Below are 23645 nucleotides of genomic sequence, written 5' to 3'. Positions count from 1 at the left end.
TTGTGTAGAATATTATGAATTCTCTTACTAGCATCAGCAGAGTTTTGTGTCTCTGGTCCCTCCCTTCTCACTGCTGCCTAGAGATACAGAACACTTAAGAAATTAAACTGGGTACAAAATATTGACTCACCCATTCTGGGTCTCATGGCAAAACTGAGAGAGAGGGATAAAGTATGCATCCATTAAATTACGAGGGACCAAAATGTGACCTGCCATATAGTAGTTGACCAAGGTGATAAGAGACTGCACATTTTTTTTTTTTTGGAGGCCCCAGAAATGTATTCAACTGGGTTACCCCTAGTTAGTAAATAAAGGCCACAGCACATAATACGGACCAAGAATGAGTGGCAACATTCATTCTTACCCATTTAGTATTATTGTTCTGCAACCTGTTGTGCATGAAGTTATGAAATGTGGAGCTTTAGTCACCCCAAAAGCCACAGATTTCAGGAGGGGGAGGGGGCGCATGAGGTCTGATTATTTATATTACGAAATTCATTCCTGAGCAACAATAATTCAACTTGGAGCTTCGGGAGAACACTTGGATTAATCAACATAATTGTGCACCTAACCAGAATTAATGCTTGGAACTGCCATGAATTGCCCGGCATTATTTTAGCAATTGAAATACATAAACCCTTAAACCCCTAAATATTAGAACACCTATTTAAAACTTTAGAATGGCATGGAATGGTAGAGAATTGTCAGCCACTTGCTTGTCGTATTTTGATTGGTAACAAACAAGGAACAGCCAGAGGCTAATATATTTTTCTTTAAATGTTTTCGTTTTTTAACGCATTATATCAATAATGTTTAGTAGATAGATAGAAAGATATTTTTTATTGAAGTAAATGGGATTATTGAAGATCTGTCAGCCTTATTATGATCATTAAGTGTTTTGATACAATGCTTTCAAACTATAAAATATATGGATGTTTAAGCAACCTCTTCTTCCCTCTACGCCCCCAAAATACTCTAATAATGAAGATTATCAAGAAAAATGAATGTGCATATAATTTGCATTAAAGGCAATTAGTAAACTAATTTGTATTGATAACAGGATTAGCACGCTTTGTAAAGTATTCAAATCTATGAAATCCCAAAGTCCTTCAAGTAAGAAACACTTACATACCTTCAGCCCAAATATAATGAGAGGGAACTGGAATGTTATACCATTGGGGGCTCTTGTACCAAAAAACAATACCAAAATATAAAAATCTTACAATCCTACAAATCTAAACACAATAAAACAGTAAAGGAAAAGTAAATAAAGTAGTAAATTGCACATTGGTAAGTGATCTAACGTAGTTGATGTCTCATATATATTCCTATTGCTATAGTGTTCCAGTCCCTAGTCTTTTTCAGTTCCCCCACCCAGTTGTTGTGAAATGAATTAAATAAAAATGTTACTTAACTTTTTCCTGAAGTTGTTAGCTCTTCTCCTTTAGTGATACCACATCGAAGCATGGCCTCCTCCACCGATAGTCCAATCCAATGCTCCTCGTAGAGGAGCATTGGAGACCTAATCTGCACGCGTGGTGAGCGCCACACATGCAATCAAGCGTTCCCATTGGGCATATGCAGTAATAAGTTTCAATGCACGCACTCTCACATCGGAGCAGCCAGCATTGAATATAGCTGATATTAGATGTCCTCACACAAAATGTGAGGACATCTAATGTTGGATAGCAGAGCTTTACTCTAAAAACCAGGAAGCATGTTCTAGTGGTTGTAGCGGTGGGATTATCCCAGAAACAATATTGTGGTTTCCCCTGAAATGAGGTGGTCTGGGTGCCTATAGTGTCCCTTTAATTGTTGGTTGAGATGATATTCTTTTATAGAATGCAAAACTAGCACAGAGTTCTAACACTAAAGAAACCAACACAGATATAACTGCTTAATGCTTCAAAATGTGTCTGAACAATAGAATCATTGCACACTGTCATCCCTGGCAGGCCACAGTGAAACAAGGTGATGTCCTCATTCAGCCATCCAAAAACGCCACAGAGATATTTGATTTGCCATCAAATCCTGGAGAAACATCATTTTTTCTAAAAGCTGATTTCCTTGGCTGTGCCTTCACTGCTCTACAGCAGGAAGGGGCGTTCAACCTGATTGCCACGGAAAGCGAGGTAAAAGCACAGTTAAAGCGTACAATGTAGGCAACAGCAGTTCAAACTAGATGGTACAATTCAACTGCAATTTGCAGTGGTAATCTATACCCTTCTATCATGCTGATTTTTGCAGGGAAACAGCCTAAATGTTTTATACAGTAGATAAATTATGTTAAAAAATGTAGGTTACAAGGACTATTTATGGAATTTCTGCAATTAGTTCCTTTCCTTGCCCTGGAGTGCATGTTGGGTATATTATTAAGCAGTAAATAACAGGCTGATGCGAGATATGCTTGGCATAGGCCAAGAGACACATTTAATTTAAAGGGACACTCTAAGCACCAAAAGAACTTCAGCTTAATGAAGCAGTTTTGGTGTATAGATCATGCCCCTGCAGCCTCACTGATCAATTATCTGCCATTTAGGAGTTTAGTAATTTTTGTTTCTGTTTATCCAGCCCTAGCCACACACCCCTCACATAGCCTACATGAGAAAACGGTTATTTTCAATCAGTACATTGTGTTTACTTTTGAAGTTCCTGCAAGTAGCAGGTTATTAATAGATAAGAAATTAGATAAGAAATTATGGACATTTGAACATTAGATCTCTGTTTCCAGGAAGTGTGCAGGGAGACTTTCTAGGTCACATGAACTGGAGGTGGGATTAGGGCCCTATAAACAAAAGCATTTAACACTTTAATGGCATATAATTGAGCAGTGAGACTGCAGGGGAATGATCTATACACAAAAACTACTCAATCAAGCTAACTAAAGTTGTTTTGTGCTTATAAGAGATTGTTGTGGTTACATGCCTCTGGCTATTAACAAAGGTATATTGAATCATATAGAAAAAAACCTTTCATCCCACTGCAGAATGGAAAAAGTCCAAGCTTCAGCAAGCCATCTTTTTTGAAAAGCATAGAAATCTGCAACATATAACAAATCCATATTATTTTACAGGACTCATAGACAGATCAGGTGTAGTTTAGAATAAACAGATCCTTCTGGAACTTTGGGTTTTATGGACAGTGTTTATGATGCACTGCTAAGCCAGGGAGGATTTCTGTAACTAACTGGCCACATTCTAGGAATGAAAAGGCACACAACCAAAGAGAGAAGTGCAAGGGCCACTGCTCATGGCACCACACCAAGGGAATCCACTGAAGAAAGGAAGAAGACTAGGCACACAATATCACAATAACTCGGCCTGGGATTGTATCTACGTGTGACTAGTCTTCTTCTTTTGTTCTCTAAGAGTAAGTGGTCCTGGAGCTTCAGCTCCAATAGCCTCTAAGTTGGTCTTAGCAGCTAACGTGGAAAGTGTATAAAGTTAAAGTAATCCACCCACCATTTAATGAGCGAATCAATCACGTTATCTACATATTAAATACAAAAGCAAAAATAGCAAACCCCAAATATAACAATGTACAATATCTGTGCATAAGCAATAAAGACAAAGAGCAGGGACAGACCCCACCAATGTTCCAATAACAGACAAACGCTTCTTAAAGGACATTATTTTGGGTTTGCTATTTTTGTATTTGGCTGTATTTGTATTTTTGTTTTCATTAAATACATATATAAAGCAATTATATCTGCTCATTGAAGTCTGTTCTAGTATTACATGGAAGGTTACTTCCACACAGAGAAGGTTACTTGCACACAGAGATAAGCTGTTGTCGTGCATCCTCAGTGCTATAATTTAACATTTTGTTGTGATTTAGTGTACACTCCTGTCTATTTCTCCAAAGTATTTTTTAACACAGCTTTCCCATTTATGTCTGTAGCTCGCAGATGCAGAAACAATGTCAATATCTGCCTTAAGTGATGTAATTCCCGAGGTTAGTAAACTGCTGACTTTGCCTTGACATCCATTGCAATATTTATGTTACTTAATCCATACTGTTTCAAAAAGAAACACCTGTACCTAGGGCCAATCCTAGGGTCACAGATGCCTGGGTGCAGAAATATTTGTGGTGCCTACCCCAGGTGACAGACACACTCACTGACAGACGCTCACACTATGACAGTGTGTGCGTGTCTGTCAGTGTGTGCGTGTGTCTGTGTGGGCATCTGACCGTGTGTGCGTCTGTTCATGAGTGCGTCTGTCAGTGAGTGCGTCTGTTCATGCATTCGTCAGTGCACGCATCAGTGAGTGTGTGTGTGTGTCTGTCAGTGTGTGTGTGCGTCTGTCTGTCTGTCTGTGTTGTGTGTGAATCTGTCAGTGAGTATGTGAATCTGTCAGTGAGTATGTGCATCTGTCAGTGAGTGTTTGTCTTAATGAGTGTGTATCTGTGAGTGCCTGTCAGTGAGTGTGTATGTCAGTGTGTGTGTCTGACAGACACACGCTCACTGATAGACACACTGAAAAAAGCAGATTTTTATCTGTGCTATTATACCTATGCTATTGAGGTATTTTTTAATTATAAAAGAATGTTTATGTGTGTGCTTAGACATCTCAGATTTTTTATTCATATCCTTACTGTTCAGTCACTGACAGAGTATTAAAATGTTGTTGTTTTTTACTAGTTCTCCATACATTGCAAAGTATTAATTATTTATTTACAAAGAAAGCTTTCTAGTTTCCAACAGATATTCAAGATTTCAAGATAACTATTAGTGTGGATAAACCAGCAGAGATTACTCTGGATCCATCAAAAGCTCTCCTTCATCTTTACTCTAACTTTGAAATGACTGCATCTCCTTCACCAGATTCAGAACCTCAGTCTATATTTGTGATACATCTGGTAGGTTGTTTCCATAAAATGTATGTCTCTGCCACTCTGGTCATTGGTTTTGTATCCTTTCAAAACCCAAACAATTTAATTTTAGTGTATCCATATAATTCTTTGAATAGTACTGAATAGACACAGAAATCTAAACACAAGAAATAAAAAAAATAAAAAAAACTGAATACAGTATTGAGCTACAAATAAGTTATTGCAATTAGCCACCAATTCAGATTATTACATACAGTGATAAACTTTAGACAAGTGCACCAATGAAATCTTCGTTTCGTACAAATGATTTTGTAATAAATACAAATGTCATTCGTCAACCCTGAGTTTCATCTGCAAACCCTTCGTTTTCAAACTAAATTAGTTAAAACATTATTAGTTTTCAACCATTAGGACGAAAACAGCATTGTGCATGCACAAAAAAAAAGCGCAACCAGCTCCCTCCTTGTAATAAATATGTGTAACCATAAGTTATAGCTGAAAAAGTAGCTATTGGGGGGCTGGACCCGACTGCCATGCTGACCGGTCGCGGGCTGGAGAGGCTCCTGACAAAATTGGTCCCCTGCGGCACAAAACTTAAGCACCACAGCAATCTGGGTGACCAAAAGCTGTCTCAAGTATCCGAGCAGACGCCGGAGCCACGGCGGTCCCTGAGATCGGGAGTCTCGGAGCCCCCCCGTGGGCGATATGAGACTTTGGGGTCTGCGGCCTACGAGGGTGGAGAGCGGGACGGACGGCCGCCATCCTGTTCGGGAGCCTGGCTGCCATGCAGAAACCTAGAGATACACCTCGCGGACCCCGCTCCCCCCCCCATGGACCGGGGGGGGGTTATCCCGGTCCCCACCAGAGAGAATCACCGCCACACAGGGGCCCATCATCACGCCTACCTGGCATTGAAGACCACGCGCCTGGTCGCTAAAATGGTGGCCTACACTAAACAACAGCCCGCCGAACGTCACTCCTACCCACAGGCCTGCACATGATTTTGCCTCCAGGCTGCACAAAGAGTGGAGATGGAAAGCGGCGGCATGGCACGAAGCCCACGGAAGTCATGTCCAATCCACATCCCTGAAGCTGGGTATGATCATAGCAGACCACCAGCGGCATTAGCTGCAGCTCTGCTCGACTACTGCCACAAGCCGATACCAAGGCAACCAAACCTGGCGACTACATCACTCACACATAATCCGGCTCCGCTAAGTAAGGTGCAGCTGACTCATCTGTGCAGCTCTCTTTGTAATGCCACCCATCAGGGATGGATGACCCCAGCCTTGGACTCACTGCCTATACTGTGCCCCTCTCGGTAGCACCATAAATCAGACAGATTTTGCAGGACTGTGTGTGGCTGCATGCAAACTGCTAGTTGTCTCTCATATTTAAAGCTTACGAACTATGCTTTACCTTACTCTTACTGCTGACACATCACTGAGCTAAACGTGTTGTTTTCTTTTTATTTCAAAGCTACCTTGCATACTTTAAAGTTTAACCAATAGAGAGCCCTGCTAAACAAACACAATCAGCGGGTTCCATGTCTCAAACAACTCACCTACGAACTCACTGCAATGTTTTGCCTGCAGCTAAGTCTGACCCACAAAGTTGGTAATCTAATGCTATTGTATACCCTTCATTCTGTGTCTCTCTCTTCTCGATTTTTTATTATAGCGAGAATCTAAGCAGATATAAATATAGCATATGCATAAATGTTGGACCATCACAGAAAAGCAATGCCATGTTTTTAAACTAACTTTAAATGAGACCAAACTAATTATAAACTTGTCTAGCTTAGCATGTTTAAACTAATTTACCAATGTTATCAAGCAAGATATTTTCATGAGTTCTTTAAAAAAAAAATAAAAAAATATGCTGTTTAATCTGCCACGCTTTAAAATGCTAAAATGTTATGAAAAAGCCTGCAGCTGCTGTTGTGGCCCTGCATGCCTATTGTTACTTCATGCACAATGAAAATAAAGAATACAAAAAAAAAAATGAAAAAGTAGCTATTGAGATCTAAATAGCTACTTTTTACACGTAATCTTACCATAGCTCTAACACTTCTATATAGGATACATTCATATCCAGTTTTAAATGCTTTTGCTGCCCAGTCACTAGTGCAATAAGTGAGGACCTAGCACAGGTGGGAAACACATAACTAAAATGGGGGGGACATAGTGTCCCCCACGTGCTCCCAACTAGGGGGGCTAGTTATATAAACGGGGGGACCTAATGTCCCCCCTGGTCCCCACCCATAAGCAGTGGCAGGTGAGGACCCTAAACAAATAAATAATGAGGGGGGGCCTAATGTCCCCCCAGGTCCCCACCCATGAGCGGCAGGTGGGGACCCTAATTAATTAAGGGGGGGACCTAATGTCCCCCCTGGTACCCACCCATGAGCGTCGGGTGGGGACCCTAAATAAATAAATAAATAATGGGGGGACCTAATGTCCCCCCTGGTGCCCACCCATGAGCGGCAGGTGGGGATCCTATATAAATAAATAATGGGGGGGACCTAATGTCCACCCAGGTTCCCACCCATGAGCGGCAGGTGGGGACTACAAATAATAAAGTGAATAGGTGTCCCCAAGCCCCTAGTCACTCCCCCCCAATAAAAATAACCTACTTAACTCCCTCAACCTGGTAGTGAGGGGGGGGGGGGGGGGGACGACTAACCCTGTAAAATAAAATGTCATGCTTACTATTTGATGTCTTTTTTCTTCATTTCTTTTCTTTCTTCAGCCCCAATAAAAGGCCAAATAAAAATCCATAATACGCGTTGTAACTGTTAAAGGGACACTATAGTCACCTGAACAACTTTAGCTTAATGAAGCAGTTTTGGTGTATAGAACATGCCCCTGCAGCCTCACTGCTCAATCCTCTGCCATTTAGGAGTTAAATCCCTTTGTTTATGAACCCTAGTCACACCTCCCTGCATGTGACTTGCACAGCCTTCCATAAACACTTCCTGTAAAGAGAGCCCCATTTACGCTTTCTTTATTGCAAGTTCTGTTTAATTTAGATTTTCTTATCCTCTGCTATGTTATTAGCTTGCTAGACACTGCAAGAGCCTCCTGTATGTGATTCAAGTTCAATTTACAGAGAGAAAGATACAATTATTTAAGGTAAATTACATCTGTTTGAAAGTGAAACCAGTTTTTTTTTTCATGCAGGCTCTGTCAATCATTGCCAGGGGAGGTGTGGCTAGGGCTGCATTAACAGAAAGAAAAAGTGATTTAACTCCTGATTGTAGGGGAATAATCTATACACTAAAACTGCTTTATTTAGCTAAAGTAATTTAGGTGACTATAGTGTTCCTTTAAAATAAAATAAAATAAAAACAGAGCGCCACCAAAAAAAATACGCCCAAAGAAATTCTGACGGTAAAAAAATTATCCTTCTTCACCCATGGAGGGCACGGCACAGAATTAGCCTTCCCACGCCCTGCAATTAGACTCAGATCACTCTGATTGGTTGGTTTAAGCCAACCAATCATAGTGATCTGATAGGTAAGTGAAGAGACTCAGAGATAAGTCTTTACATTTACCTGTCACAGCACTCTGATTGATTGGCTTGAAATCCAACCAGAGTCCTCTGTGTCATTTTACACAGCGTGGGAAAGTTCTTTGGAATTTTCCCATGCTGTGTAATTTGATACATAACACTGTGATTGGTTGCTTTTCAATTTGATGCAGGAGGATTTAACCTCCCTTTTATTAATATAGGGGTCATAGTGACCCCCATAGATTTTAATGCAGAGGGAGGGGGGTAGGAATATTTATTTATTACACGGAGGGAGCTGGTAGAGCTGCCAGCTCCCTCCAGGTTTTTTTTTTTTTTTTTAAGGGGCATGCGGACTGTTATTTCTCCGTGCTGTGGAGGTTAATTCCCCTGCAGCACAGAGTCTATTAAACAAACTAAACTAAAAGGTAATGCATTCGGCATTTGCCCTTTCGTTTCATTTATATTTTGTTTGTAGGGCTATCATTTACGTTTTAGTAAACAAATACGAAAAAACCCGTATTTTCACACGAAATTGTATTTGTATGAAAACTAATGCACATGTCTAATAAACTTTTCCAGGAAGATTCCAAATCTCTTAAATATTTTGCCTTTATTGTTCTCACATCTAATACATTAAACAATACTTGCAGGTTACACACAAACATATTGTTGATCTGATAAACTGGCAATTAATTGGCTCATTTCTGTTGATTAGCTGTATTGACAAGTATTCATCCTGTTTACAGCATATGAATTTCCAAATCCAGTTCTCCGTTGATGAAAAAACATTGCATTTTGATCTTTCTCCAGACAAGTAAGAAAATGGAATCACCAGTCAACATTATTCCACATTTACAGGGATCATATAGGGTACAGATATTCCAAGAGGGTCTCCAGGCTACATTTTGCTAGATTGCAGGCATTGCATCTGAAGCACTCATCGCCGTGTGTATACTCCTAATCAATATCCCAGGAAGAAGTTAACCATGTTGATTTTTCTTACCACCATTGAGAAAGAGCTTCTTTGTCTCTATGCCACTACCACACTGGCCACTTGGACTTTGCAGCCCCTGGACCTGTAAAGGGCTGGATTTCCCATTAAGCAAAGATGGCATCTGCCTACAGATGCCTGACAAATAGTAGGCACCTGCTTTCAGCACTGATAGTGTGCCTTTTTGAGCTTAAATTGGCTGGTGGGGAGAGATAAGTACAAAGAGCCTTGGCCAGTGTCATCTGCAGTCTAGTCAGCCTTAATAGCAGACTTGCAAGAACAGTTAGAGGGTGTATCACACAGTGCTGTCCAAGCTCCTTGGTGTCTGTGTGTGAGGCTGGACAGGAAGTGGAAGGGATCACTTCCCATCTTCCCGCTAGTAACCTCTCACACAGGAAATGCCTAGCAGAAGGAGCAGGGGAAGCTCTCAGAAACGCACACTATAAAACCACTCCATCAGCTTTAACATCATCAATCTAACTGGACTACAGAACCCTTCAAACTCCCGCATTCAAAGCTAAAACCTGAAAATAAACCCTTTACCTTAATCCTGTTTTTAACGCCTCTTAAAAACTAAACACCTCATGCAACCCAAAACAAAATTTAACCCAATTCTAGCACTAAACTCAGTAAATCCTAAACAGCCTTTATACTACAACTTTGATTTCAAACCGTTAATCATCTTCACAATAAACACCCTATGTAATCTAACTCTGACATTAAGCCCTCTCAAACCTTGAACCATCTTTTTTTATAATTACTTTGTTTCAAAGAGAAGTGGCATCCAGCTTCTGATGTTGAGTTGCAGTCATTTCAAAGTTGAGAAGGACACAGTGCCACCGGTCAGTGGCACCACTGATTGGATAGAGCAGTTGGCTCTAAGCCAAGCAGTGGCTCCCCAGTCATAAAAATGGTTCATAACTTTTTATGAATAAATGGGAGCTGCTGATTGGCTTAGAATGTCAACTGACTGCTTTAGCCAATCAGCGGTGCCCCTACCCTCAGTTTCAGAAGCCAAATTCCACTAGTTGAACTGCAGATCCAGAACTGGAGGCAACCTTTGGGGTTAAACTCTTCAAGAACGGTTTAACCCCTTGAGGTAAGAAAGAACCCTGGGGCCTTCTAGCACCATAACAACATATTAGATACACGTAATGGATACCTAGCAGACGTACCAATACAAAAAGCACATTCATGGACACGCAACTAAACCATAACTATACAAAAAAGTTAACAATATAAATAAATAAATGGCACACTCTGTGTCCCTCAGAAGAAACACAGTTAGACATAATGTAGGTTCCTATGCTTGTGATAGATTACAAAAGCAGTCTTAAACTAACACTTCCAAAGCTCCATTCTCATACCTATGTATAAGAAGCCTTTTGAAAAAAATAATGAACATTTCTGCAAACTATTTGACTTCTACGGAAGCAGACAATCAGCGTTGAAGATAGATCACAAAACTTTGCAAATGAATAGGAAAGATGTAAGAAATAGGAACTATTGCAACCACAACACTTAGCTACATTGTAGACCAGACCACAAAACAGAGCCTCTCAGAGCTGTTAGAACTACTCCAATTCCCACTGCTCTTGGACAAAACGCTAGTATTCAATAGGCAATAAAACAGTAATTTAATAGATTATTAGACTGGCATTTCTACCTGTATCAATAGACTAGGACAAACTGATTCAAATATAATTTACATCACAGTAACATATTAATTAATCTACACATCAGTTAAGCTGCACACTTCATAATGGGTATCCAAAAGTCACACATTATCACAGTCAATATTCATATACATAGAATGAACTGTTAACAGCTGCAGTATTCAGAACATATTATTGTAATGTTTCAATTTTAGTTTGTATCATATTTATTTTAGGGTTTCTTAGGTATACATGGATTTCCTTAAAGGAACACTATAGTCACCTAAATTACTTTAGCTAAATAAAGCAGTTTTAGTGTATAGATCATTCCCCTGCAATTTCACTGCTCAATTCACTGTCATTTAGGAGTTAAATCACGTTGTTTCTGTTTATGCAGCCCTAGCCACACCTCCCCTGGCTATGATTGACAGAGCCTGCATCAAAAAAAATGGTTTCACTTTCAAACAGATGTAATTTACCTTAAATAATTGTATATCAATCTCTAAATTGAACTTTAATCACATACAGGATGCTCGTGTAGGGTCCAGCAAGCTATTAACATAGCAGGGGATAAGAAAATCTTAATTAAACAGAACTTGCAATAAGGAAAGCCTAAATAGGGCTCTCTTTACAGGAAGTGTTTATGGAAGGCTGTGCAAGTCAGGGAGGTGTTACTAGGGTTAATTAAAAAAAGGGATTTAACTCCTAAATGGCAGAAGATTGAGCAGTGAGGCTGCAGGGGCATGTTCTATACACCAAAACTGCTTCATTAAGCTAAAGTTGTTCAGGTGACTATAGTGTCCCTTATTACCTTATTACTTAATCTACTATAGTATTGTTTATACAGAAGGTATCCCTTTATATAGCGCGCTCTCATCTTAGATATGCGTGTTAAACTTGCATTAACTAATTGCTCTGTACCCTGTCAATAAAATTTCTCTCTGAGATGATGCTACATCAACATAAATCTTATAGAAATTGAGCAAATATTTGGACCAGGTTTCACAGACATGGTGTCATCTGCATTTTTCAGAGCTTTCAGAGACTCAACATTTTTATGCTAGACCATGTTAGGCATGACAAACCTTTGAATGGACCTGTCAAGTTGAGTGTCAAAGAGCCATAATAACACAGGTGTCACCGTTGTCCATGATTGTCTGATCCAGACTACAAGCCTGACCACACCTCAAACCCAACACACAGGGAGTCTACAGATGTGGTCACAAGGAATAAAATCTCAGCATCCCCGTAAAATAATTTTATAGATTTTCACGAGCTAAAAGAACACATAATGTGAGACATATTAGTCATAATAGGGAGTATATCTTTAAAGATTAAACTACAGAGAATCTTAAAGCATATGTAACAAGTAATGTACTGGATCATTTAAAGTACCTGTAGCAGGTAAAGGTTAGCTTATAGCTCCAAATGAAGCATGTGTTGGACCGCTGAAAATGTAGATGTGGCTAAGGTCTCTAATTTACAAACAAAATTTATTCACAGTATGGATAGTCTGCAACAAACACACAGGGCAAGGAATATGTGGTGGTTTATGTTTTACACAGTTAATCCCGTATGGGGACTTAACTTTCAAATACTAATGAAGTGACATGTCCTAGTATGAAAGTACTAGGCTCATCATGCAGACAATGCCACACAATCACACTATCCCACTCTCATGGAAAGTGTAGTGGGCTTATGGTATAGAATTAATAATCATACCAGGCACACAGATCCCATGTGAAATACACAACAGTAAAACAGAATAAAATATTTATACTTTATAAAATAGGAGACTGGAGAAACAGGCAGAGAAAAAAAAAAGTAAATAGGATTAGGGGGATTTACCCTTGTCTCTTATCTACTCTACACCCTCCCAAACTACATATACACACATATATATATATATATATATATATATATATATATATATATATATATATATATATATATATATATATATATATATAGGACATATGTTGGAAAACAAAATTAGCTGATCCACTTCTGACGCCGCATACTGTGGGTCTTCTCCTCAGTTACTACTGAAGAAGTCTTCTCCTTAAATATGCGGAGAAGACCCCTCCTCTGACGTTGCAGAAGAGACTTCACCTGACCACAGTACGCCGACTGCCACAGCAGACACCACCACCAGGTTGTCCCTGAACTCACCCCACTCTAAAGTTCAGCCACGAAGAGATGTAGCTGGGAGTCACAAAAAGATAAAAGTCATCATGTACCCACCAACTATTCTCTTTCGGGTCCGGACAAGCCCCCATTTAATAGTGAGGAATTTTCTCTGTCAGGTCTTTTTCCTTGCCATGGCCTTTTGCATCAATTTGCAACTCTGTATTACTCCTCATCCCCAAACCAGCTGGTGTGGAGCCCCAATGAACTAGACAAGAAAAGGTTCAAAGTGACTTCCCTCAATGGACTGTGTAACAGGTTATGTTCAAGAGAAGACAGGGGTGGTCTTACAAGCATTATCCAATCCTAACAAAATCATCTATCTTATCTTAACATCTTAACCTATAGCAAGCTTGCAGGTGTATCTTCATGTTCGAGCCTTGCTCAAAGCTTTACAATAACTACGCAGCTCTAATTAATATACATACACCCTAAGAATTAAAGATGCTTACTAAGCAGTTCAAAATTACACCATTACTATGCAGTTATGATCAAAGGAAGAACACAGGAAATAAAGCCAATCAGCAGAAACATACAGGATATAACACCTGTTACACGTTACACGATGTTCTATAGCTCTCGTCTAGGGGAATATTCACTAAGCATTGGATATAGGTAAAGTATATTATTTCAAATAGCTAACATGTTAACCAGTCTTAAACAGACTGGCCAGCTGGCCCTGGGTAAATATAGACAAAGTGTATTATTCCCAAAACACCTTAACAACTAATTTCCATAAAGTTATGATGGGAACCAGAGTGTACCTTTAAGCTAGCAAAGTAAGGACTCTTTTTGCTGTTTTTCAATCTTAATTCATATTAACAGCTAATCTGACATTCATTCCACTTAGTAAATCGAGCTGTAAAAGTTCTGAATGTTGGTTATCACTCTATAAATTTTCTCCTATTTTAATATATTTTAAAAAGTTAAATCAAATCTTAAGCTGCATGTAGAAATAACAACTATCCAAGCCATTGTAGGTATGTAGGTATGTAAAATAGAGTTTTTCCTATAATGACCTCTTGATAGAAAGGATTTCAGTTGTGCAAGTCATGTTGACCAAACTTCTGATAAATGAATGTTACAATTACTGCATGTGCAGTTCCAATCAGTTTATATCATAGATCACTAGTCATTTTGCATATTGTAGCAATAGCTTCTGGCTCTGGCAATTCCAGGGTGGCCTCCTCACTAAATAGTTTTAGTGAACCAACTAACTTATAACTAACTTATTAAATTTAAACCTATATAGCAGTTAGAAATAATCTCTTCTCAACCAAGATTGATATTTATTTATATGTTATCTTTTAATCAATTTAAAAAAATTTACTATTCAAAAAAAATAAACCGTAATAGTTTTTACAGTCTTTTTTTTCTTTTTACAAACATATGTAAAGCCTACATTTTACACTCATTGAAAAAAACTGAAAATATGTAAATTCTATGTAAGAACTTACAGCAATATCCATTTTTATTATAGGATATTTCCCTCCCTGGATTCATCATCAATCGGCGTATTTGAAGTAAGTAGAGTTGATTCAGTCAACCAGTTATATGTACAGCTTTCAATCTAAAAATAACAAAGACCCATGCAGTAATTAACTTATGTCCATTTTATTTAGGTCGAAGACCTGGGAGAATTCATTCTTTCAGTGCTTCAAGAGGTGTACACACCAGCAATTAACAGTAAGATGTTTATAAATTTATTTAAGTTAGAATTTTTTACTGAACCCTGAAAGTATAACAAAAATGTATGAACCTGCATTAATGTTAATTGTAGACAGAGAAAAAAGAGGGACTGTGCAGACTATGTGCTGTATACATATATTCAGCGGTGTATTTATCGTGAGGCTGACAAGGCATTTGCCTTGCCAGCCTCCACATCCTGGGGGTCCCAGGAGCTGGCTGGCTGGCCACCTCAGGGCCCCCTGAGGCTGGCAGTGGCGGCAATTTCCAGGCGGGCGACGAGGGAGCACTGATCCTCCTGTTCAGCTCCCTCGCGTGCACCGCAGTGATGCTGGAGCCGGAATATGAGGTCACTCCGGCCCCGGCATCACTACGCGGCACACGAGAGTGTTAAACAGGAGGATCAGTGCTCCCTTGCCGACTACAGTGACTGGCTGGGCGACCAGCAGCCCCACTGGACCCCAGGGAAAGCGAGAATCCACCCCAGCACTCCCAAAGGTAGGGAGGCTGGGGGAATTGAATTTTTTAAAAAATGTGAGTGTGTTAGTGTGTCTGTTAGTGAGTGTGTGTTTGTGTCTCTTAGTGTGTGTGTGTGTGTGTGTGTCTGTTAGGTAGAGTGTCACTATGTGTGTGTCTCTTAGTGTGTGTGTGTGTGTGTGTGTGTGTGTATGTGTGTTTGTTAGTGAATGTGTTAGTATGTGTGTGTGTTAGTGTGAGTGTGTCTGTTAGTGAGTGTGTTAGTGTGAGTGTTTCTGTTAGTGTGTATGCGTGTCTTTTAGTAAGTGTGTATGCATGCCAGTTAGTGAGTGTGTCTGTTAGTGAGAGTGTTTGTGTAGTCTGTTACTGAGTGTGTATGTGTGTCTGTCAGTGAATGTGTGTCTCTGACACTGAGTGTATAAGTGTCTGTCAGTGAGTGTGTATGTGTATTTAGAAGGCGGGGCAGGGGGGGGAGGGGCATGCGTTTTGTCTAGGACAGCACAAAACCAGGATAAACCACTGCATATATTACGCAAAATTTTGGTAGAGATTTTGTCTGTATAAACTCACAAGTTTTACGATTTGGGTATAGTTCCATCTATTGCTCATACACTTAGTTGGTGTAGAGAAGAAAATCTATTGTTACTAATTATTGTCCTATAAAAATTCTCAGCAGTACAGCAAAGCACAACTACATATCCATAGGACCCACATGACATGGACAGAGGAAGGACAGAGGGACTGTCAAACTAAAAAGGGGACTAGAATATCAAAAACAGCAAGGGTTGTAATAATGAAGCAGTGCACCACCACCTTAATTTTTTTTAGCTATTTATTGATCCTTTGAAGACAAAATTTTTGCCAATCTTGTGGATTTGTAAATACAGCCAGAATTTTATAAACCTTGATGGCTGGTGTTTTTGACCTAGTCAGAGTTTGTGCACTTAAGTGAGTTAGAAATCGCATTGCTAAAATTAGGCAAAAAAATGGTTACTTGGAAAAATCATCCAACATGTTTTTTAGATGGAATCTTGCAATTTGGTTTTAATTTCACTACAATGGTATTTAGTGAATTTAGCCCACTTCCTAATCGACCTTGGAGTGCTTTAACCTCAGTTGCCGAGGCTTGACTGCGGTCTCTCTGGAGCTTTTCCTCCTGACCAGGCTGCAGATCTCCTTCCAGGCAGGTATCGTCCTCTCTGCCTATTCCTCTGCAGTCCTTCTTCCAGGCAGGTATCGTTCCCTTTGCCTATTTCTCTGCAGTCCTTCCAGGCAGGTATCCACCTCTGCCTGCAATGTGATAGCGATTATCTTTATAAAGACACTTGCGGCTCTTAGACCTAGCTCTCTTTGATTCGTCCCAGGACTAGAGGGATTGTGCAGCCAGCCAACTGGTACAACAACTCTGACTGGGATCCCTAAAACTCATACACAGCATTATTTTTACTTGGGACTAGCCCATATGATTATTACATCAAGCTTGCTGTGACAAACATAATAAAATACAAATAACCAAAATATTTCAGAAAACATACAGGGAATTATAATAACATAACAGCATATTCATAAAGGGGTGGGGAAGACAAAATTTAACATAAAAAAACCTCTCCTGCCTGCAGTATTTATAATATGCAAATATACTTGCATATGCAAATTAAGAAGCCTTGCTATTCAGGTAGTGAACAGATGGCGCTATACAGGTGCCATAGCCAAATCCACCTAGTTGGTAGCAAGCATCAGCAGGACAGAAGAGCACAAAAAACATTCAACCACAGCCATATTATTCACACCCTGCACCTATAATGGGTACAGGGTGACTAAAACATAAGAACACATCAGTAAAATGTCTATCTGCTCCCAGTGATTGTGACCACCATTACATAGAGAGAGGTTATCATGGAGTGGGGAAGGAGTTACTGTGTTAAACTTTCAGGAGCACCAAGATGGATACCGACTATGCGCTTCAAAGAGCATCAAATTATGTGTCCTGGTGTAACCTAGTTACACTAACAATATACATCACCTAGTTACATTAACAATAGAGTTAAAGGGACACTATAGTCACCAGAACAACTATAGCTTATTGAATTTGTTCTGGCGAGTAGAATCATTACCTTCAGGCTTTTTGCTGTAAGCACGGTCTTTTCAGAGAAAATGCAGTGTTTACATTACACCCTAGTGATGACTTCACTGGCCACTCCTAAGATGTCTGTTAGAGATCCTTCCTGGGTCATTGCTGCCAGAAATGCATAAAAAAACATCCAGTGTCTCCTCCCTCTGCATGCAGACACTGAACTTTCCTCATAGAGATTCATTGATTCAATTCATCTCTATGAGGAGATGCTGATTGGCCAGGGCTGTGTTTGAATTGTGCTGGCTCTGCCCCTGATCTGCCTCTTTGTCAGTCTCAGTCAATCCTATTGGGGAGCATTGTGATTGGATCAGGCTACCATTTCTGCTGATGTCAGCAGGCAGTGGGCAGGTCTAAAGGAAACAGGGACAACGTAAGCAGCTGCAGACTTGAATACAAGTAAGATTTTACTATATTTAGGGAGGCATGAGGGGACCAGGGTGGCTAGATGGTGGTTTTAACCCTATAGAGTCAGGAATACATGTTTGTGTCCCTGACCCTATAGTACTCCTTTAATGGAAGTCCACATATCTTTGCGAGCATTCAAAACCAACCCTTTTATTTTACACAACTATAATATAGATTATTAGCTGCATAAGGTATGTTGGCAGAGGTATATCCTAACATTCAACGACCAAATTACAATCACTCAGAGTGCAGCAAAAGATAATGTTGAATAACAAAATGCTAGAGAAAATATAACAAATATGAATAAACATATTCTAGCTAAACAATTGTAATATTAATTAGACAATTATATTTTGCAGTGCTAATCATATATTTCCTATGGTTACAGTTAAAACATATCTAAGGCTATCCAAGCAGTTTTTAATCTAAACACAAGTATAAAAACAAAATATAAAGAATGTAAACAGTTTTATACTTAACGTCCCAGGATCTGAGATGAAACAGATATAAAGGTTTCTACTGCTCTGGATAGATCAAACTTCTTGTCCCAGGATAAACAATATGGGACTAGAGCACACACTAGCAGCCTGAAAATTAAATAGGCTGCAAGGACCTGTGAAGGTCTCTGTGCCCTGTCTGCTACATGTCTTTCCCCAAAGCACTCCAAAAACCAACTGTCCAAACATCCACAAAATAGCTTAACCATAACCACTGTAACATTTTGAGTTAAGGGCATATAAGCACAAATATTGTGTTAAACTGTTGGTCATTTTCATGTCCATAACAGTAGTGAATGAGTCTTTTGGTGTAAAGATGCGGTAATAACACAGGGTTTGTCACAGTGAATAAACAACTTTGTGTTTTACTGGAAGCCATTTTGTTTTTCTGTTATCTTCCAGATATGTTGCAAACAGCCATCCCGCTTCCTGACATGTTAAGGATGTTAAGTATAAATCTTGCAGAATCTCAGATTGAAGTAATGAAGGTAAGAAATTGATATTTTACAAGATGAATGATCATTGCATGGTACAATAGTCTTCCAAAAAAGGTGATGATTAAAGGGACACTGCCCAAATAAAAATAAAAATAAAAAAATCACTATTTCGTACCCCACATTAAAACATGTAATATAAATGTAAATGTTGTGGCTTCTCCCAAATATATTGATTAAAACTAACAGGTTCTATAAATCACATTTAGACACCAAATATTTTAATTAATTTAGAGTATTAATATAAACCTGCATTAATGAACTTCACACCTGCTGTATTCAACGGACATTCCATTGCCCAATCAATGAACCATCAATGAAAACATGCATGCATTTAATTATACATTTTTTTGAACTAGTGCATAGATCTCTTGCCTATAGCCTTTGTAAACCTGCGCTTCTACCGCAACCCAGCCCTTCTGTGGCTGTCCAATCACAGACCGCGAGGAGGCGGTAACAAGGTTAATTTATAAAAGTATCAATTTCTATTGAATTCGCCACTTTTTGTAAAAATAAGAAAAGGATACAAACTTCCCAAATAAAGCACTTCAGCAAGCTACAGTACTTTAGGTGCTTGAAGTGTTTCTTTAACCCAAAGCAATTCTGTGTTTAACATTTATAATATTTTGTCTTCTCTCCTTAGAACTTTCTTATGATATCTGTCAATGTTTGCAGAGCTTAAAATCTTTGGACCCCATCGGCAAAACAGAGAAATCACTGCAAGCAATATTTAAGAACCTTAAGCACATTACTATAGAAATGCTAGGTAGAGCTGCGGACCTTATTCAATTTGTTTTGATTAAATCATGTAAATGTAATGAGAATCTCTGCTTTACCAAGTACTATTTGTTTGTGTTTACTTCATAAGAGGATTGAAGAATTTTACTTTGTCCCACTTGATACACATTCTAAACACATTTATTACAGTTTAGAGACACATTATAGTAAGTTTTATTGCAGTGGATCTCTCGTATACAATCACACGCACCAACAATATGGAGAAAAAAAGGGACATTATAATAGAAAAGTGGATTTGTGCCTAAAATAGGGACTGTCCCTCCTAAATTGGGACACTTGTATGATATGCTTACCTATTTATAATAAGTAAGTGAAGGAAGCAGCTGGAACCTGCGGCAAAATATTTTCTGTCATTGTATTATTTTTATCTTTAGATCAATGCATATTATCCAATCCACTATGTGACTATATTTAGTAGTATTTCACTGTTCAGTTTATATTCTTTCCATTTGCTTAGTTCAGTTTTTCCATCCAAGTAGTTACATCAGGCTTCTCTTGGCAAAATTTACATTAATATAAGCTCAATTGATGAGCCTTTGCCCTCATGGATATTATGTATTTTTCTCATTGCTGAACTCCATTTAATTTTTTTGTTTTTGATAAAAAAAAAAAAATGAATATGTTTTGCAACTTTCTGCAGCTTAACTTTACTCCCTTAGAACGGGAGTCAGATCTCTCCTTGGATCAAGAAGCAATTACCCCACAAATTAAAAATTATATCCCTGAATATTGTGTTTTGCAAGTATTCATCCAGGTGCTGTTTAAACATCTGTACAGACTCAAAAAAAAAAAACTACCTCTTCAGGGAGAGAAATCCATATCCGTGTTGTTCTTACTGTAAAAACCCTTTCCTTTGCTAGACTAAATCTCTTTTGTTCCAGTCTAAATGCGTGACTTAATATCTTATGTAGTCCTGTTTTAAACTAAACAGATTTAAATTAGTTAATATTTCTACATAACGAAAATGTTTCATCCCTTGTATTAATTTTGTAGCCAGCCTCTACACTTTTTCTAGTGCCATAATATCATTCTTTAGAACAGGTGCCCAAAATTGCACAGCAATACCATTGATTTATAAAGAGGAAAAATGTTATTTTCATCTCAAGAATTAATGCCCTTTTTTTTATACAAAACAATACCGTACTGACCTTAGCAACTGCTGATTGACCATGCATACTGTTGCCTAGTCTGCTCTCTATAACAATTCCCAAATCCTTCTTGTGTGTTTTATTCCTAACTCACTGTTTTAGGGTGTAAATTGCTTGTGTTTTCTTTTTTTTCTTTATTTTTTTTAACTTTCTCCACATTTTTATTAACCACAACAGAAACAGAGTACAAAAAAAAGTAGTTTTTTATTCAAGGCAGCACAACTTAAAGCATCTAGAGAAATTAACATTGCTCATGCAAAACCAGTATTACAGGTGGGAATGGTTAGAAGGTCCAAACCTCAGTATGATGATAGCTAGTAGAAACCTCGTCTAGTCTGTACATTTTAATAAACTGTTCTAGATTAAAAAATAAAATAATTTACAATAAATGTTTTACAATTATATTAAGGTATAATTTAGCATGTAGAACTTGCATCACATCATACACACGTTTTTACACAACTTCAGTGTCATGACAATGAAAACAAAAAGCACAGAACATTGCAATATAGTACAAGGCAGCAGAGATTGCAAATAAAACCATTCTCTGGTCATGGCCAGAACAGTATCCCTATAATTCCTAAATAATGAAGATGAATATATCTAATGCAAAATGGATACTGTGCACTTTAATTCAGAAATGTATACTGCTTGTTACTCAACATACATTTGTATGATAATACACATATAGTAACACATATGCAAGAACACACTCCTCATAAAAATATGGAATGGATGCCAATTAAAAAAAAATATATATATTATATAAGCCATCTTTGCAAGAGCAGTTTTAGGTTTGACTTCCCCATATTGCATTCTCTGTGGTTTTCGAGCAACATTAAAACCTTGGAAGAACAGAGCTGTAGGTAATTTTTATAATTTGTATCAAGGTACATACTAAATTATTCAAACACTAAAAAGTGCTTGAGTATTCTTTATCCCGAAGTGCATAACTTTGTATTTATCTATATTAAATTTCATCTACCATTTGAGTACACAGTCCCCCAATCTATCTAAAGTGTCTACAGCAAAGTAATATCCTGCTGAGATTGTATTACTTTACAGAGTTTTGTGTTATCTACAAACACTGAAACATGACATTCAATGCCTACTTCAAGATCATTGATACATGTTTTAAATAGATAGGTCTCAGAACAGAATCCTGAGGGACACCACTTTTGTCCAGCTTAAAAAAAATTACCATTAATGATAACTGCCAGTACTCTATATTTAAGCAAATGTTCTACCCAAGAACAAGAATTTTCATCTGGGCTAATTTATTTTAGTTTGAACTACTGTGTGGAACCATATCACATATTTTGGTGAAATCCAAGTAGACCACATCCACTGCAACACCCTGATCTTTACTTCTACTTACTTCTTTGTACAATTACATGACAGGTGTATAGTCGCCATTTGGGCAGTCGGAATCCAGGACAACCAAACCCATATCCTAACCCAATAACACGCAGACACTAAGGAATATGGGAAAATTTGTCCACAGCTTTATTAACCAATAATAATAATAATAACGATAGTAATAAATTAACAGGTAAACATGGGTCATTGCCCCCCATACTCCGCCCTCGCATCCTGTTCCTTCTGCTACCATACAAAAGGCAATGACCCCCATATAAATAACACATATACATACTTATAACATACACCAACATTATTCCAATCCACCAATTGTAAAAGTGCCAACCATCCATTAACCACGGCAGGGGTATACCCGTTAGTTTGACATGACCAATGTTTCATAAAACCATTTTTTCTAATAACAATGTATTCTTTATTGATTTTCATGTTTATACACATAACAGAATAATGATAAATACAATAAACATAAAATCAATTGGAGCACCAAAGGTAAGGTCAGACAGGAGGAGGCTAAGGGTAGAATAGCAATATAAGTCGTGGGCTTCTCAGGTTCTCCAATCCAAACTCAACTGTTTGGATTTTCAAGGGAGCCATTCTAAAAAGATATATGAATTTGGGTAATGTGTAGGCTTTTAGGGTGTTAACTCTTCCCCACCAGAAGATTTCCAAGTCTTTTATATTTTTAAATGATGATGAAGTTATCTTCTATTAGCTCCTTATGGTGGGCGGTTATGCTTATTACTAGATATTTATATGTTTTGTTGAGCCATTTTAAACTAAACTAGTTGTCAAGGTGTTTTATTTCATTCTTATTCATATAATAACCACGAAGTAGCAGGACTGATTGTCTACTTGAAAGCCAAGGGGGTGTAACCAGGTTAATTTACAACAGTGCCAATTTCTATTGAAATCTGAAAATCATTGCAAAATGAAAAAAGAGGACACTCTCTTCACACATAAAGCTTTTCAGCAAGCTAAAGTTTCTTAGGGGTCTGGAGTGACCCTTTAATACTGACTATAAAATCAATGCAACCATATTGGCAAAGAGAATTAAAAGAGTAATAACTTGTCTGATTAGGGATCAAGTGGATGTTTCCCTGGCAGATCTTCCATTAATCACAATAGAAAAATCATAAACATATATGAAAGCATCCATTAGAGAAAAATCCATTTTTTAACTTTAGTACTAGATGGATCAGCTGGGATTATCGGGTATTTTATTAAATATATGTTAAAGGCCATCGGATTTGCAAGAATATTTTTTACAGCCATTACTGCAATGTATTCATCTCAATCCGTTAGTGTCAGGTCCCCTACCCCCGCACCGCTCGTGGCGACCTTGTTTACCTCATTACAGCAAGCGGCATCATCTGGTCCCTGTCTCCAGACTGGCAGTGTGTCTGATGCTACATGCTCCAGAGCAGCTTCCGTATATGTGTGCTGCACC

At 38.4% G+C, this 23645-nt stretch overlaps 2 protein-coding genes across 2 annotated transcripts in view; one reads left to right on the top strand and one right to left on the bottom strand.

Annotated features, from left to right (window-relative positions):
- LOC134565806 (BPI fold-containing family B member 6-like) overlaps positions 1-19603 on the top strand; it is a 33585-nt gene extending 13982 nt beyond the window's left edge. Inside the window, exons 4-11 of the mRNA XM_063425463.1 lie at positions 1956-2132; positions 3901-3954; positions 4696-4860; positions 9093-9160; positions 14660-14702; positions 14802-14865; positions 18781-18866; positions 19516-19603. Of these exons, the coding sequence (XP_063281533.1) occupies positions 1956-2132; positions 3901-3954; positions 4696-4860; positions 9093-9160; positions 14660-14702; positions 14802-14865; positions 18781-18866; positions 19516-19554 (696 nt within the window). The 3' untranslated portion in view covers positions 19555-19603. The remainder of the gene's footprint in view (positions 1-1955; positions 2133-3900; positions 3955-4695; positions 4861-9092; positions 9161-14659; positions 14703-14801; positions 14866-18780; positions 18867-19515) is intronic.
- Positions 1-23645, bottom strand: part of STAC2 (SH3 and cysteine rich domain 2) — a 553559-nt gene that overhangs the window by 352810 nt on the left and 177104 nt on the right. The window lies entirely within an intron of this gene.

The sequence above is a fragment of the Pelobates fuscus genome, chromosome 6 (genome assembly GCF_036172605.1).
Source record: "Pelobates fuscus isolate aPelFus1 chromosome 6, aPelFus1.pri, whole genome shotgun sequence".
Classification (NCBI taxonomy): Eukaryota; Metazoa; Chordata; class Amphibia; order Anura; family Pelobatidae; genus Pelobates; species Pelobates fuscus.
The sequence above is the reverse complement of the archived record's forward strand: the minus strand, read 5'-3'. Positions and strand labels throughout refer to the sequence as shown.